The sequence below is a fragment of the Vigna angularis genome, chromosome 10 (genome assembly GCF_016808095.1).
Source record: "Vigna angularis cultivar LongXiaoDou No.4 chromosome 10, ASM1680809v1, whole genome shotgun sequence".
Taxonomy (NCBI): domain Eukaryota; kingdom Viridiplantae; phylum Streptophyta; class Magnoliopsida; order Fabales; family Fabaceae; genus Vigna; species Vigna angularis.
Genome location: NC_068979.1, coordinates 1,356,303 through 1,372,312, shown reverse-complemented (window position 1 = coordinate 1,372,312; position 16,010 = coordinate 1,356,303). Strand labels below are relative to the sequence as shown.

The 16,010-nt window shown below is 36.1% G+C and overlaps 4 protein-coding genes across 9 annotated transcripts; 2 read left to right on the top strand and 2 right to left on the bottom strand.

Annotated features, from left to right (window-relative positions):
- Window positions 1-283: 283 nt before the first annotated feature.
- On the bottom strand, window positions 284-3,787 carry LOC108320836 (uncharacterized). 3 transcript variants are annotated; one of them, XM_017552387.2, is made up of 5 exons: window positions 3,667-3,787; window positions 3,354-3,504; window positions 1,301-2,391; window positions 568-1,119; window positions 284-474 (listed from the first exon to the last, which is right to left on the bottom strand). In XM_017552387.2, the coding sequence occupies exons 3-5, from the start codon at window positions 2,282-2,284 to the stop codon at window positions 370-372; spliced, it is 1,641 nt and encodes a 546-aa protein (XP_017407876.1). In that variant the 5' UTR covers window positions 2,285-2,391; window positions 3,354-3,504; window positions 3,667-3,787; the 3' UTR covers window positions 284-369. The 3 variants fall into 3 exon arrangements, with proteins under 3 accessions (XP_017407876.1, XP_017407875.1, XP_017407877.1); XM_017552386.2 differs by lacking the exon at window positions 3,667-3,787 and having other exon boundaries at window positions 3,354-3,656; XM_017552388.2 differs by lacking the exon at window positions 3,667-3,787 and having other exon boundaries at window positions 604-1,119; window positions 3,354-3,656.
- A 1,676-nt stretch (window positions 3,788-5,463) lies between these two features.
- Window positions 5,464-7,861, bottom strand: LOC108320838 (uncharacterized). Its single transcript, XM_017552390.2, has 6 exons — window positions 7,541-7,861; window positions 7,087-7,299; window positions 6,830-6,996; window positions 6,438-6,522; window positions 6,266-6,334; window positions 5,464-5,768 (listed from the first exon to the last, which is right to left on the bottom strand). The coding sequence occupies exons 1-6, from the start codon at window positions 7,661-7,663 to the stop codon at window positions 5,598-5,600; spliced, it is 828 nt and encodes a 275-aa protein (XP_017407879.1). The 5' UTR covers window positions 7,664-7,861; the 3' UTR covers window positions 5,464-5,597.
- Window positions 7,862-8,164: 303 nt separating this feature from the next.
- Window positions 8,165-13,366, top strand: LOC108320900 (protein RDM16). Of its 3 annotated transcripts, XM_017552495.2 has the most exons (7): window positions 8,165-8,346; window positions 9,341-10,034; window positions 10,502-10,783; window positions 10,930-11,367; window positions 11,462-11,656; window positions 11,755-11,915; window positions 12,342-13,366. In XM_017552495.2, exons 2-7 carry the CDS (start codon window positions 9,402-9,404, stop codon window positions 13,222-13,224), a joined length of 2,592 nt encoding a protein of 863 aa, XP_017407984.1. In that variant the 5' UTR covers window positions 8,165-8,346; window positions 9,341-9,401; the 3' UTR covers window positions 13,225-13,366. The 3 variants fall into 3 exon arrangements, with proteins under 3 accessions (XP_017407984.1, XP_052725330.1, XP_052725331.1); XM_052869370.1 differs by lacking the exons at window positions 8,165-8,346; window positions 9,341-10,034 and having other exon boundaries at window positions 10,502-10,582; window positions 10,665-10,783; XM_052869371.1 differs by lacking the exons at window positions 8,165-8,346; window positions 9,341-10,034 and having other exon boundaries at window positions 10,521-10,582; window positions 10,660-10,783.
- A 531-nt stretch (window positions 13,367-13,897) lies between these two features.
- LOC108320850 (HVA22-like protein e) lies at window positions 13,898-14,946 on the top strand. Of its 2 annotated transcripts, XM_017552402.2 has the most exons (4): window positions 13,902-14,079; window positions 14,164-14,190; window positions 14,256-14,378; window positions 14,457-14,946. In XM_017552402.2, the coding sequence occupies exons 1-4, from the start codon at window positions 14,033-14,035 to the stop codon at window positions 14,701-14,703; spliced, it is 444 nt and encodes a 147-aa protein (XP_017407891.1). In that variant the 5' UTR covers window positions 13,902-14,032; the 3' UTR covers window positions 14,704-14,946. The 2 variants fall into 2 exon arrangements, with proteins under 2 accessions (XP_052725332.1, XP_017407891.1); XM_052869372.1 differs by lacking the exon at window positions 14,164-14,190 and having other exon boundaries at window positions 13,898-14,079.
- The last annotated feature ends 1,064 nt before the right edge of the window (window positions 14,947-16,010 follow it).

The following is a 16,010-nucleotide window of genomic DNA, read 5'->3' as shown; positions in this document are numbered from 1 at the left end:
GTAATTTGATGGTATATACTTTTTGTTTTCATTTATCATGACAACAAGAATTTCTACCTGCTTTTTTTTTGTATGTATGTATGTGTATATGGATTTATTAACATACAGTCATTATATTTTAGAAAATGTATTTTAACAAAGTTATAACTTCCATCTTAAAATACACTAGGTATCTACCTTGTTAAAAATACTATTTATAAAAAAAAAAAAAAACATATTGCATACTGTTTGGAATCTTTTCTCTACCATATGCAAGTTCAAGTGTCTACTTAGTAAAAAAAAGTTCAAGAAATCTCAATTCATGGGATTAAAAATGCCGCATGGAATTAGCTATTCGCTATGAAAGGCTAAATCATGTACAAACCATAATCAGTAGACAGAAGTAAAAGTTCCCTTCCCACACTCTCCAACTGAGATTTGGAGTATTTCTTTGTCAGCTTGGCTTTGCCGGCGGCAACAGAGACGTCGTGGAACCTAAGACAAGAAAAAAGTGGAATCAAGAAATGACATTAACATTGAAAACCGGTAATATCATCATATAGAATGCTTAAGTGCTATGTAACACACCAGATGCCAATTCTTGCTTAAAGGTTGCACAGCTACCTGGATCTCTCCCACATTGCGCATAGGAGGAAAGTGAGGAAAGCATAAAATTCTCTTTTTGAAATCATCTTTATCTCTACCCCGAACATATGAACCCCAAGAAGCATTACCCTCTCTTCTAGTATCTTTCAAGAAGAAAGAAGTAGAACCTTTACAAAGAGAATTGTACGGTTCCCTAGCATCAAAATCAAATTCATTCGCTTCACTATTACCATTCCAAGCAGAGTAAGTTCTCTCCGAGCGCTCCAGTTCACGGGGAGAAACAATGTTAGGCAGCACTTGAACAACATAACCAAGTGACACCGAAAATGTCAGATGTTGTGCATGATCGTAACATATGGAACGCTGCAAAAAGCTTTTGGGATTGGTTTTCATGGCTTTTGTAAAAAGTTTCAGGCTGTCCAAAGAGCTCAGGCCCGGATAAAAGGGATTTACAGCTTCAACATGATGAATTGACACAAATGGTGCTATTGGGTGAGACGATAGAAGACCATGAGCGTTGCCTTTTATATCCCACTGAAATAAATCAAAAATCAATCCTGATCATTACGAATTCCAATGAAAAAAAATGGCTGGATGATACTTATACTGTACATCAGAAAATTTACCTTTCTCTTAGAATGGAAAGAAAGTATAAATTAAAAGCAATAAAAGATGTGACCAAAATAAAATGTAGTAAAATGGATTGACAGAATACCTGGTGAAAACCGCGCTCCCATGTCAGTGGAATGCCAAGTTCAGATATACAGGCATGCAGTCGATCATCACTACCATAAAGCTTTGGATACCTCTCAATGCATTCGTCAAGCATCTCAGAAAGTGCCATTGCAAGTGGCTGACTTATAGCAATCCCACCACCACCAAAGGCCATTGAGTGACTGAAATAGGAATTTGCTGAATGGCTCTCCGAGGGACTACCTATATAAATCATTTCAGAAGAATTGTACTTGCTGAGAACATCAACTAGGTTATTCACATTGAAGATGGTATCATCATCACAGAGGACAAACCAGCGCACATCAGAGAGACTGAGGCGAAAACTCTCTTTGACAATGCGTGAAATCCGAAGGCCAGAAGGGTGACCGGTGGGATTAGTATAGCGGAAATATGAGATGTCTTCAGAAATCATGATAGGAGGCAATAAATCATCTCCAGGTTCTTCAAGCACCTGTTCATCTAACCACACATGGCCACGCATGTCATTAGGACGCCACCACAGTTTGACATATTCCTTCCTTCGTTTCCAAAGTTGAGATGATCCTGCTATGCCAAAAACAATATGTTTAAGTGACAAGCCTTCCTGTTCAGCAATACTGCTACCATTATGAGGATGATCTTTCATGGTTCCAAATTGGAGAGCAGGAGGGGGTGTAACTTTCGCATGGAAATGAGAAACACACTTCTTCCAATTGAAAAAGTGGGGTCTACTTTCCCGATCCTTTAAACTGTGAAAGCAACATGTAGTTGCATCAAAGAACACAAGGGAAAGCCAAGCAGTAGTAGATATGAGAAGCGCTGCAATGGCTATGGCCAAGGTTCCAATGCGGCTTTGGCGCCACTGACTGCTTCTGGGTGGACTGATAGGCAAAGGACATAAATGGGAATTCTTGTCAAAGTCATGGTAGGATGATACAATGGTCTTCAAAGTTTGAGTCATCATCACCATCATTCCAGTTTGCATGTCTGGCTCTCACTACCAGGAGAGAGACATTGTGAAAAGGCCAAAGGAAAACTACATAGAAGTATTTCAGCTCAGCAGCACACGCCGAAACCAAAACTTGTAACACCCTACAAAAAGAGAAAATAAACAGGAAAATGTTCCAATTAAGTGCATCATTAAGGCTCTATTTGTTTCTGTCAAAAATGGCAATTTTAGAAGTTTTATTTTTTCCAGAAAAAGAAATTACATCTCGAACCAAACTTGTTACACCCTACAGAACAATGTTCATTGCGTAATTTTAGGATTCATTTGTTTGGGTGGAAAATTATAATTTTTTAGAAGATTTTCTAGGAAATGAAACCTTTTTTAATTTCAGTTCACCCTCCTCACCCCTCCCAAAAAAATATGTATAGATCAAATGTGCTTCCATTAACACAAGAATCCACGTCCACATCAGGCACAAAGCATGTAACTCCAAATAATTACTCTAGGCCATTAATAAAGACAGATGTAACTAGATGATCCTAAAGTTGAATTGTTACATGGATATGCCCATTAAGAAAAATTATTAAATGGTATTGCACTATTTTAAAACAAGCTAAAAATATGGAAAGTAAGTGTTGAAACAGGCTTTGTAAGCAGATCCGGAGATCAAGCATAATAACATCACCGACTAGTTATACAGTCACTGATGATTTTCATATAGAATAGCACGTGACCTAGTTAACTCGCCTCGAGCATCGCTTCGCAATCAAAAGGTAAAGGGCAAGGGGACAATCTATTTTGGGCTATGCTTACTCCCTTAGTTTTCATGATCACGGTATCAATATTGCTGTTTATTTTATACTATTCATATATACATTTTAGCTTAATACTTACGAGCTGCCATCAACCTGTTCCTAAGCAGAAAGCCAGTAGAGCGTAATGAAGGTACAGAAAGAGACAGAATCCCCAAGACAACACGGGGTTTTCACATTGGGGAATTTCTTCAAACAGGTAAGGAGCAGCAAAACAAGGACATAAAGTTTTAAAAAAAGCAAAAAAGCCAAAAAGTTTTTTTTTCAAAGAAATTGCAAAAGCGAGCCATTACCTCACTGAGAAACTGTGGAGTGTGGGGGTTCCTGTTCCTGCTCCTGGTGGGTTTCAGAAATGGTGGAAGTGCAGTGATGGTGGTGAAAACTTGGAAACAGTTAAGTAACAATTTGATTTGCTACATTTGCATGCCTCAACTCTTCATCTTCCTGTGATTTTAGAAACGGAGATCGGATTCAGAAGATGCAACCACCAAATAAATGCCAAAATGAATAATTGAAGTGTTATGCTCCAAAGTTTTTGAACTCTAAGGAAATGTCAAGCATAATCATCGCCAACACGTTCACTTTAATTTGAAAATTTTCAAATACCTTTGCCTATTCATGTGCATTGATGGCTAGGGATTCTTTTTTTTTATTCAAATATATGATTTCTGTTATTACCGGTTCATTTTACCCTAGTGTTATTTTGAACTGTGAAACACTCCTTAAAATATTATAACATATGTAATCCTCGGATAAAAATAAAGTACTACTATTTTCTCATAAAAAATAATTTTCAACTAAGAGTGTATGTTTTTGTGTCACCATCACATGGAAATCAAATGAATGACATTTTCTTTGAAAAGTGATAGCATGGAATAAGTTTGGTTTTCATATTTAAAAAGTTAAATTATTTGTCATGTCTTTTTTTTCTCATAATCTCAAATAAGTTATTTATTTATTTCTTTTTCAACTTAATCCTATTTTTTGAAAAATTGATATGAAGTTAATTTTGAAAATAAATATTGCTTGATTAAGGATGCAATTAATCAAGATATTTTCAAAGTAAAAATGAAAAAAAAGAGTTTTTCACTTAATCCGAAACAATCTATTTTTTCTCTTAAAAAATATGTCATTATTATTATTATTATTATTATTATTATTATTATTGATTGTGGAATAATTTTGGACAAATCACAGAAAGACACGTAGATGATGTTAAAATGTTGTCAAAAAGATGTTCTTAAAGCAGCTAATCCATCCATCGCAAAACACCTTCTTTAAAGGGTAATCTCTATTTTATTACCTTTATTGATGATTTCACTAAGGCTTTGTTCACTTGAATGAATTTGAGGGAGAGTGATTGAGTAAATTTGAGAGATTTGAAGATAAATTTTGTTGTTGTTTATTTGAGTAGATTTGAAGGTAGGTGAGAGTGAATTTCGAAGTAAATTTTTTTAATCTGTCACATCAATCAAATCCTACATTAATTCTCACAAACGTTGCTTCCAAATCCACTCTCACTTACTTCCAAATTCACTCAAATAAACAACAAATAATTTATCTTCAAATCCACTCAATCACTCTCCTCCAAATCCATTCAAGTAAATAAAGGGTAAATGTGCTGGATTTTTTTCTTGAAGTAAAAATGAAATTATGAGATTCTCATATAAGTTGATTTTATATATGAGAATACAAACATATGGCTAAAATGAAGATAGTATAGCCGAGATGCTATGTGACCTTATCAATACGTAATAATGAATGATACAAGACCCTAATTACATCTACGATACAAATCACCAAACATTAAGTCCACTGATTTGCAAAAAAGCTGCAATTAATGGTGTAAATTCAAAGTGGATGTTACTATTTTGATCGAATTCTATAGAATTCTTGAACTTACTACACATTAAATTTCTGAAACAATATGAGCTACCACTTACAGTAATGAATTTCTGAAAGCGTGGATGACAAGAGTATTGTGTCCGAATTGAAGACAATATTTGATTTCCTGATTTTTTATAACTTTGTCTATATTTTTTTTATAATATTTCTTATATTACTATGAAGAAACTGGTTTTATTTTTCTACCGTGGTTATGGATTTTTTTTAATAGATTCTTAATCTATTTGTTAGTTTATGTATTATTTACTATTTTCCCTTTAAGAACAACTAGAAGCTCTGTAAGAATTGCCAACAACATTGGAAAATGTATTAACAGCATTCATTACATTGAGATGATAACAATGATTTCATATCTCACAAGAAGATTGGAAAATGTATTAAGAGCATTCATTACATTGAGATGATAACAATTATTTCATATATTACTAGAGGAAATGACCATGTATATTATCAATGTAGCTCATCAAATTGGTAAAGGCCCCTCAAAAAAAAAAAAAGTATTTTGAAACTCATTAGAAACTTCATTCAACTTTGACATGTCCAAGGAGTTTCAATGACACAAGCTCCAATAATGGAAAGCTTGGGAAAATAGAAAATGAAGAAAACAAAGAAACACGTGATGGAATAAAGTGTTACTGAAGACCATAAAGAAGCAAAGCTCCTACAGCACCTACGCCAGCCACAAGTCCAACAATAACTCCAATAGGAGGCAAGCCTCCACCAATAGCTCTCCCAGTGTTAACATCATATCTAGCAAACCTCTTCTTTGGTGCTTGACACTGAGGACATCCATATGTGTCCGGCTGCACAAGATAAAATAACATGAGAATAACAAATGCACTCTACAAATTAAGATGTCGATTTAAATCTACCTCAATCTTACAAAACTCACTTGCGATGTTTGTCATCGTTTATATATTTTAATGTAATTTTATCTCTAATCGATAAGAGATCTCCAATCATGTTGATTATAATTTGATTTCAACAAATATCATTGAATCAAATATCATTCATTGACTATCATGAAATCACTCAGTATAATACCACATAAGAAAGTTGCTAATGCTGACACACATATTACATAAATAAGAGTTAAGTCTGTCCCATTAGATGATGCTAACCACATAGATCATGGGGCATTGTTGAGTTCGGTCAAAAACCGAATTATGAGGAATATTGATCATAGCGAAATCCCTTTTAACAACCACCATGAAAATTGCTGATATCAATACCATAATAAATTACATAGAACGGAGGGAGGAAGAGCTTAGAAACAAAGTTTTATGTGTGCTGTACTTACCTGCTCATCAAAAGGTTTCTGTAAGGTGTATATGTATCCACAATCAAGGCAAATGTGTGTAGCTCTCGCCTGCATGCAAGTTCACTTGATCAACAATTGAATGTAATCATCTTTCCTAGACAACATATAATTAGGAGGAAGAACAAGAATGTTGCTTCAAACTGATTCTTGCCTTTTGAGCATCAGTCAGTTTTCTTCCAAAGCGAGGAGGAGCAGGTCGCTTTGTGAGCTTTTTTACATCTACCTCGGCACCACCTCTTAAGAACAAAACATGGAGAATTTAAGATGTTAAGTCATTGCAGCTGTTAGGTAAATGGTAGAATAAAAAACATGACATGATCACATGAAGATTCTGCAATATGCATCTTATGTCTATCATGGAAACAAACAGATGAACTCAAGTGCCATGATAATTTTCATTGAGTCACATACTGAACTTGTGTAGCCTTTCTTCAGTTTTCGTTACCATTTGATCCGGGTGTTGGCTCCTCATGGTAGCAGAAAATTTACTAGAGAACTAATGCAAATAAGAAGAATAAATGGAACAAAGGTGGACAATGGAACCTGCTGACAACAAAGTAGACAGAATCAGGCTTTGCTTGGATTGCGGTTTTAGTAAATCCAAGCTTATCTGCAGGCCACAATTCATCTCCAAAGAAACTGCTAGTGTAAAGAACTTGGTCCCCTGACTTTAGCCCTGCTTTTGCCGCATTCCCACCACCATCAACAGCCTATAGAAGACAAGCAGCATCCATGAACAAATTCTCATTCACAAATTGGAATCATTCCATTATCATTGTGAAAGGGAGCAAGATACTAACAGTGATGACAACACCCCCACCAGACTTTTGGCCTAAGGTGAGGCCTAGAGGCTTGTCAACCTCCGCCTCAATTGTCTTTGAAGCCCCAGCAGTTTTTGCTGCGATCTCAAGTCTCCTCCCACTGATCGAGGAACCATTCTTTTTCTCACCAAGGAAGGATTCTGAAACACCCCTTTTGGCTTCATGAAGTGAGAGACCTTGTAACGATGTTTTCTGCAGATACAGGAGCAAAATGATTTCAATTTGTTATTCTGCAAGGTAGAAGTGTTTACTACCACATATCCATGATTCTGACCATTTTCCACCCAACAAGTTTTTGAGATTATCAATTTACAAAATATAGTTAAGTACACTCAATTGCTCGTGCTGTGTGGAAATTGGTATGAGACCATTGTAATTTTGAATCATGTAATAATTTATGGTAAGAAAAAAGAAAAAGTAGTAGTAGCAGTACCTGGCATTGAGGAGGAGCAAGTGTCTTGGAGTGTGTGAGGTGAGAGTTTTTTGAGGAGGGACTCCTCCTGGTGGTGAAGGTGGCTGAGAATGAAGTGGAGGAACCGGCAACCACCGCTGACATGTTTCCGGTGAGATGTGTGGATAGGAATTCACCACCAAACAAACACACACGTTTGCTCTGAATAATAAAAATGTATAGATGAAAAAGTTTCTCCTTTTCTTTTTATTTTCTTATGGTGTTCAAGGAGTTTTGGTTTTATTTTATTCTGAGAATAGATAATACTTAACTGGTGGTGGAAATGAAGACACCAGACAACCTCAGTGTATGGTCTCAAGCCATCCTAGGACTGTAAAGTGTTGATGCTAACTGTGTATTCAAGGCCTCTTGTATTGTCTTACTTCCTCTGGGAATAGTAATCTTATCCAACAAAACCACACATATTTTTCTGTACCAAAAGAAAATATATTTTTTCTGTATAAAAAAGAAACAGACAGCTATGTAAAAAACAAATCTTTATCACAAAAAGAAAATTAAAATTGAATGGGTTTTTTAGTAAATAGGAGGAGAATAGACCCTTTTCGGCAAATACTTAAAAAGCAAGAACTTTGAAGTAAAACCCTAGATCTGTTGGTTGTTCATTGCTTTGCCTTAGAGTGGTACCATGAGTGAGAAGTTGTAGCAAGGGAAGAAGAAGGAAGCGGGCAAAAACATAGCGCACCAAATTGACGCTCTTAGGTTTGGACCCGAATGGGTTAAGAGTAACTTTGTGGCTTCCACAATCAATTCAATCTGCCCACGAATCTGTAAATACTTTCTCTCAACTTCCTGTGTTACTTTTTTTTTTTTTTTAATTATTTCACTGTAAGATATTTTAAATTTGCTGTCGAGAATCTTGATGGGCAGAACATCAGCATATGTAGTTATTTTCCCTTTTCGTTAGGACCGGTTTTTGTGGAAAAGAAAACAGACGAACTAGCTTTTGTGATTTGGAAGAAATTAAAACTTGATCGTGATGAAACTGATTATTTTGTTCAAGTTGTTTTGGTGTCAATTCCGGTCTGTCTTCCGGTCCACCCTTTAAATATTTGGCTTTAATCTGTGTTTTTAAGGCAAGAAGTGCAAATGTAGTGATGAAAAGGCAACGTATGATCAATTTTGTCTGAACTGTTTTTCGCAGAAGATGGACCTTGACAAGTAAATAAGATTTCGTTATTATACTCCCCTCTGTATTTCGAATGATCTGGGTTCCTCTAACTGTTTTGAAACTAGCTTATACTCCAAGTCGGTGGCATTGGTGCATGGGTTGTCCTTCATATATGGGCTAGTATTTGGTAGTATTTCTGAACCTAGCTACATTTGGGTGATAAAAATTTGAGGAACATGCATTGATATACATAGGATATAGGACAATCTCACATGGGGATATGTACTAAAAACATGTACTATTGATATGAAAGGGCTATTAACTTGTAAGTATGAGTAGTTCTGGTTCACACCTTTTTGTGGTTAAGTTGGCAGTACTTGTGTTCCAAATCTTCTGTTCTGTTCTGGTTCATTTTGATGTCTCTGACTTGTTTAGGTATAATTACAAAAGAAATCTGATTACTATTAGGAGTTTCATCAAAGTATGTATAACTGACAAGAGTTCACTGAAGTACACGATGTTGAAAATTTGTTAGTTCTAGGAGAATACCATCTATTTGCTTCCTTATTATTTCATTTGATTTAAATTTAAACTTTAAAATAACATGATTTGGTTTTGAAGAGGAACATTAATTCGTATTTAATATTTTTCAGAGGAGCTAAGGTGAAGTGATCCCCAAATTACAAAGCTTTGAAGTTTCTCCCAAATCCTATAATGGACAATAGAGTCAAACTTGAAAAGAGAAGCAAAGATCGGCACCTGGAACGTGATGACAAATACCATCGTGTTTCCAAAGACCACCACAATCATCATTCAGATACAAAACACAAGCATGACCACAAATCCAGGGATAAGGATAGAGATAGAACTTATGACAGAGATGGAAGCAAGGACAGGGGTAGAACTTATGATAGAGAAGGAAGCAAGGATAGAGATAGGACTTATGACAGAGAAGGAAGCAGGGATAGGGATAGGGCTCATGACAGTGAAGGAAGCAAGGATAGGGACAAGGCTTACGAAAGAGAGAGTGGCAAAGATAGGTCAAAGGTGAAGCGTGGTGATGGTAGGGAAGATTTGGTGGAGTCACGATACTCCTCACATTCTCATAAGCGGAAAGAGAGGGAGCACAGCGAAGATAGAGACTGTGAGGATAAGAAAATTAGGGTTTCTAACGATAGGAAGGAAGAGAAGAGGGAACGGAGGAAATTTGGGGATAAAGTCAAGAAGGAGGAAGAAGAAGATGGTGATAATAATATTAGAGGCATTCATGAGGGAAAGGTTAAGGAGGAAGACACTGAAGGTGCCCATGGCTCAGCTTCTTCCAAAGACACTGTATTTGTCCAAAACGTGAGTTTCTTTCTTTCTGTTAATGTTTTTCTTTTAACATTTTGATGATGCTCAGCATTTGTTTTAACTTTTCTTGGTTATAATTGAATTATAGTATGTGTGCTTTCATAGTCTTCCCAGTACAGAGGGCCGGTTTAGACATCATGTCAAATTGTAGTCTTTCCAGTTATTGGCTTCCTGCTTCGTGAACTAGAATTGGGTTGCCAATTTACTTGAGACTATGAAATGAATCCTGTAGTCCATCTATCAATATTATATGTAGTTTGATTAAACCTTATTGATAATTTGGCTTGCAAAAGAGATGGTTTGTGATCTTATGCTTCCAGCATTGTGATTTTTGTTTGTGTTCCGCTTATACATGCTCACTTCTCTCAGTTCTGTTTCCTAGTTTCTTCTATTTTATTGTTTCTCTTGGAATACCTGAAGAGGGACACACATTCACTAACATTTTATCCTTGCTCTTTCAGGGTGCCTTGGGATCAGTTGCTGTGGCGCCCATGAGTGTGCTTGAGACATCTTTGGCTCCTCCTCCTCCATTTCCTATCAAGGTATCTTTGAATTCTACCACAAATGAAAATAAGGGCGTTAGTATTACCAGGTCTCATGAGGTTACTGGAAAATCTAGTACAGATGGGTCATCTTCAACTGCTGGAAAAGCTGGAAGCCTGTCGATTGATGCTTTAGCTAAGGCTAAGAAAGCTTTACAAATGCAGAAAGAGTTGTCAGAAAAGCTGAAGAAAATTCCTCAGGTAAATTGATCGTTATTTCTATGAATAAGTACTTACTGTCAGCTGGACATATCTCTTAAATAGCTGACTGATGATACTGATTTCATTTTTTTTTCTAACTCTTCATATTCCTCTGAATGCATTATTTGCTGCTTTTGGCTACGTAGTTGAATAAGAGTTCTACCCAAAATTCACATGGAAGCTCAAACTTGGGTTCAAACAGTCAATCTGCCTCTGCAGTCGTGCCAAAAGGTTCCAGCTCAGCTTCTTTTGGCCATGTTGCAAATATGTCAATTTTTCCCCCTGCTGCTTCTGCTAATTCTCCAGCAAGTGGCACTAGTGCTGCTGGTATTGCAAATGCAACTCTTCCCAATTTGGAAGCTGTCAGGCGGGCTCAAGAGCTTGCTGCTAGGATGGGATTTCGTCAAGATCCACAATTTGCTCCTCTGATAAATATGTTTCCTGGTCAGATGGTAACAGATGTTGCCATTCTGCAAAAACCAACAAAGGCCCCTGTTCTTCGACTTGATGCTCAGGGGCGGGAAATAGATGAAAATGGAAATGTTATTAATGTGACCAAGCCCACCAACCTTAGCACATTAAAGGTGTGCTGCTTTCTTATTTGTCTCTTTTTATTAGTTTTCTCTTTTCTGTTTGGGATTCCTTTCTAAGGCTGGAATCTTTGTCTGAACATTACAGGTCAACATTAACAAACAAAAGAAGGATGCATATGAAATACTACAACCTGTATTGGATGTTGATCCCGAATCAAATCCTTATTTTGATGCAAGTATGGGTATCAACAAAACAAAGATCCTGCGACCCAAGAGGATGAATTTCCAGTTTGTGGAGGAAGGAAAATGGTCAAGAGATGCTGAAACAATAAAATTGAAGGTATACCCTTCTCCCATTTTCTAGTACATTTACCTTTAACGTTGTTCTTTTCAATTGCCTTGTGTGTTATCTGTTATTTTTATTTTTGACTCTTGCAGAGTAAATTTGGAGAAGCTCAAGCAAAAGAGCACAAGGCCAAACAAGCACAGTTGGCAAAGGCAAAGGCTGCTCCTGATATAAATCCCAACTTAATAGAAATAACAGAGAGAATTGTAATTAAAGAAAAACCCAAGGACCAAATTCCAGACATCGAGTGGTGGTAAGCTTATGCTTAACTGAACTACTGCTATCTATATATGTCTTTGTTTGTTAAAGTGTACCGATTATTTAAGGGTGTTATTAAAAAAGTCGCTAATTTTGCAGTCAAAATTTAGCAGGTACACTACATATGCCTGTTTCAGTACTTATCACCTTATGTTCTTCTGTTTTTGTTATTTATAAAGATAGTTATAGTCACATCAGAAATGATACACATATCATTTATAGTTATAGTTATAAGTATGCTTTATAGGACTGCTAAGTACTAGTTGAATATAAAATATGAAAATACCATTTATAGTTGGTATAGTGTACCTATTTGTGATTCTATTATTGCCTTTCTTGGGGGTTCTTTTTTACTCCGTTCCATTGTACCTCTGGGGGTTGTATGTAAACATTTATTCAGTTAACTATTTGAATTTATCAGGGACGTGCCTCTTGTGCATTCTGGAAATTATGGAGACATTGATACTGGAACCATAGGTGAGGATAAGCTGAAAATAGAAAATATCACTTTCCTTGTGCATCATCCTCGTCCTATTGAACCACCTGCTGAGCCCGCTCCTCCACCACCTCAACCGCTCAAACTAACTAAGCAAGAGCAGAAGAAACTCCGGACACAAAGGAGAATAGCCAAGGAGAAAGATCGGCAAGAGATGATCAGACAGGGTGTCATAGAACCACCAAAACCAAAGGTCAAGATTAGCAATTTAATGAAAGTACTTGGCTCTGAAGCAACTCAAGATCCTACTCGGCTAGAAAAGGAGGTACGCAGCGCAGCTGCTGAGCGTGAGCAAGCTCACATAGATAGGAATATTGCACGCAAGCTTACTCCGGCCGAGCTCCGGGAAAAGAAGCAGAGAAAGCTGTTTGATGACCCAAATACAGTGGAGACAATTGTCTCTCTCTACAGAATAAATGACCTCTCAAATCCAAAGGCCCGCTTCAGAGTTGATGTTAATGCTCAAGAGAACCGTTTGAGTGGGCGTGCTGTGATTTGCGATGGTATCAGTGTTGTTGTTGTTGAAGGTGGAAGCAAGTCGATTAAGAGGTATGGGAAACTTATGCTTAGACGCATTAATTGGAGTGATTTTTCAAAAGAGAAAGAAGAAGATGAAGATTCAGATGATGAAAAGCCTGCCAATAAGTGTGTTCTTGTGTGGCAAGGAAGTGTTGCAAAACCCAACTTCAATAGGTTCACTGTTCATGACTGCATCACTGAAGCAGCTGCCCGAAAAGTTTTTGTGGATGCCGGTGTTCCCCATTATTGGGACCAAGCCGTCAACTACGTAGAAGATGAAGCCCTTTGATTGTCGTCTAATGTTTTTGTTCTTTGTCATTGGCCTTCCTTGACTGAAATCCTGTAACAGTTTTACAGTTTGTGTCATGCAGTGTATGGTGTATGCGAAACACAATATTTGGTTAAAATTTTGGCCTTTTGGGTTTTCACTACCATGTTTCCTCTAACCAAAAGAAAGAGTATTGAATCTATATGAGACAGAAAATCTTAAAAAAAACAAAAATCATATTCTTTAACAAAAATTAAATTTCATCTTTAAAATACTATATAAGTATTGTAACAAAGGAAGAAAGTTTAGATCCTACATTCATCTAAAAAGAAAGTTTGTCGGGCAGTGCGACTGACGTTCGATTCAATCATAATAATTAGTAAAATATTTGTAAACTTTAGGAGTAACAAAAATAAACCAACACAAAGCACGTGGCAGGTGCGTGCAACTCCTTCATCCACGGTTTCTCCACCGTCATCTAAACCTCAACAACACAATCTAGGATTCCGGAGAAGCGTGCAGTGGACACGTGTCACTAAGTAGCATGCGTTAAAAAGCGCGCGCACGTGGCTTGTGCTTTGGACAAAGAACCTTCGCAAAAATTTAGGCCATTTATACCATTGGATTAGATGAAATGTTTTCCATCTGGACGGTGGAAGATTAAGCATGACACGTTTAAGGCAGAACCCTATACTTGCCCCCCTTCTCTCTCTTCATCATCATCATCATCACCATTTTATAATCCTTCCTCTCTCGCCCTTTTCTCCCATATCTCAAACCTATTCTACACTCACAATCTCACGTCAAAACCATACCCAAATACCAAAACATGGGAAAGTTGTGGACTTTGATCAGCCAGCTTCATTCTATTGCTGGGTATGCATTACGTTGTTCTTGCTATATATATTCATTTGCCTGTATATCTTAACCATTATTCATAGCTTTTTGTGTTCTTTTCAGGCCGGTCATGACCTTGTTATACCCTTTGTAAGTATATCAATACCAATTCAGTGATAACTTTCCTTTGTTTATAAAATTCTGGTAATTGTTAGGTATGCATCGGTGGTGGCAATAGAGAGCCAGTCCAAGTTGGATGACGAACAATGGCTAGCGTATTGGATCATCTATTCGTTCCTGAGCCTTGCTGAAATGGTTTTTCAACCTGTGTTGGAGTGGTGAGTTTAAGCTTAGTTAAGGAAAATGAAAATGTGTTTGTATGTTGTTGACCATGGTTTGGAATTTGAGATTTTCAGGATACCGATTTGGTACGATGTGAAGCTATTGACGGCTGCATGGCTGGTGTTGCCACAGTTCGAAGGAGCTTCGTACTTGTATGAAAGGTTCGTGAGAGAGCATATAAGGAAATACGTAACGGAGAGGGAACATCTGCAATACCACCCTCAACAAAGTAAAAGGTCAGCCAACGAAAACAAGACAAAGAAGAAATTCGTGGAATTCGTCACGCCCAAGAAACAGGAGGATCATCAGGAAGCGTACTAAGTTGCGAAAAGGACGCTGCTGAGAAAACTGTGTCGGGTTTTTCAGCTGATTTCAATCAACTTTCCTTTCAATTTGGCTACTTGCGTTTTATTCATGTTAATTATGTGTATGTATGTATATATATATATATATATATATATATATATATATGTGGACTCTTGCTGTATCATGATGATCATGATCATGATCATCGTATCTCATATTGTACGTGTGTGTAAAGTGATCTCTTTCTTGAGTCTTGTTGCAGATGCATGGTATGTTTACCTTTAGCTGAGACACTGTTTCTGAGCTATGGTATAAGTGAAGAATTTTCCTCGTGTTCTTGTTTGAGAATAATTGAAAAGTTAAAATATCAATATTATTCATGAGAGTTACTAAAGGTTACATATCAACAATGAAAAATAACAAAACTAAATATAAGATAACAACAATTAAAAATAAAGAAACATAATTATAAGATTAAGGAAACAAAATTAAAAGTAAAAATAATGATGAAATAGAACATTAAATATAGTAAAGTATTTGATATCATAATAAATATTGTAAATGTAAATTAGGTAGAAATTAATTTCATCACTTGTAGTGTTTTGTTTTCTTAATTTGGTAGAAATTAATTTTATAATTTTATAATTATATAATTGTATAATTTAATACTAAAAATCCTAAAACTTAAAATCCTATAAATCATAACTGTAAACTCTAACTCCTAACTCTTACACCTATAAACCCTAAAGCCCACGTCCTTGGTAATGACAAACTATTTAGGTCAATCAATTATCACAACCTTGTTTAACTAGTAAAAGAAAACTAAAAAAAAGTAGAATAAGCAAAGTTAAAAAAAATAAAAATTAACATGGATAAAAAACGTTAAGTTTAATATTATGTAGTAAGTTCCTACACCTTCAAAACAGAACCAAAGTTAAAAAGTAAAATTAATAACTGGTTAGCAAATTAGTAAAAAAAAATTAATGAAAGAACTTATCCCTATAAGTTACTATAGGGACAGCAGCAAAATGATTAGAATCATAAATAAGAGTCAATTCCCTAAAATCACCAATATTTAGTATTAACATAATTCAAACCATAATCTGGATCAGCAAAATGGATATAGGGACGACAACAAACAACAAATAAACACTAAACCTGAAATAAAAACTAAGTAGACTAGATTAGCATCTATATACTAAACTACTAAAGTTGGACTAACTAAGAATTCAGAAGGAAAAGCATACATATTCTGGTACATAAGCATACATAAGCAAATGGATCCGTTGAAATAAATAGAGCCACAAAACATCTCCAATATA

Excerpts from the sequence above, each read along its gene's own strand:
- LOC108320836 (XM_017552387.2), bottom strand. The coding sequence starts at position 2,284 with ATGCAAACTGGAATGATGGTGATGATGACTCAAACTTTGAAGACCATT. Across the intron at positions 1,120-1,300 it reads GGGAGCGCGGTTTTCACCAG|TGGGATATAAAAGGCAACGC; the intron begins GTATTCTGTCAA and ends GATTTATTTCAG. Across the intron at positions 475-567 it reads TAAGCAAGAATTGGCATCTG|GTTCCACGACGTCTCTGTTG; the intron begins GTGTGTTACATA and ends TTCTTGTCTTAG.
- LOC108320850 (XM_017552402.2), top strand. The coding sequence starts at position 14,033 with ATGGGAAAGTTGTGGACTTTGATCAGCCAGCTTCATTCTATTGCTGG. Across the intron at positions 14,191-14,255 it reads ATGACCTTGTTATACCCTTT|GTATGCATCGGTGGTGGCAA; the intron begins GTAAGTATATCA and ends GGTAATTGTTAG. Across the intron at positions 14,379-14,456 it reads TTTCAACCTGTGTTGGAGTG|GATACCGATTTGGTACGATG; the intron begins GTGAGTTTAAGC and ends TGAGATTTTCAG.
- LOC108320838 (XM_017552390.2), bottom strand. The coding sequence starts at position 7,663 with ATGTCAGCGGTGGTTGCCGGTTCCTCCACTTCATTCTCAGCCACCTTC. Across the intron at positions 7,300-7,540 it reads TTGCTCCTCCTCAATGCCAG|AAAACATCGTTACAAGGTCT; the intron begins GTACTGCTACTA and ends CTGTATCTGCAG. Across the intron at positions 6,335-6,437 it reads AACTGACTGATGCTCAAAAG|GCGAGAGCTACACACATTTG; the intron begins GCAAGAATCAGT and ends ACTTGCATGCAG.
- LOC108320900 (XM_017552495.2), top strand. The coding sequence starts at position 9,402 with ATGGACAATAGAGTCAAACTTGAAAAGAGAAGCAAAGATCGGCACCTG. Across the intron at positions 10,035-10,501 it reads ACACTGTATTTGTCCAAAAC|GGTGCCTTGGGATCAGTTGC; the intron begins GTGAGTTTCTTT and ends TTGCTCTTTCAG. Across the intron at positions 10,784-10,929 it reads AGCTGAAGAAAATTCCTCAG|TTGAATAAGAGTTCTACCCA; the intron begins GTAAATTGATCG and ends TTGGCTACGTAG.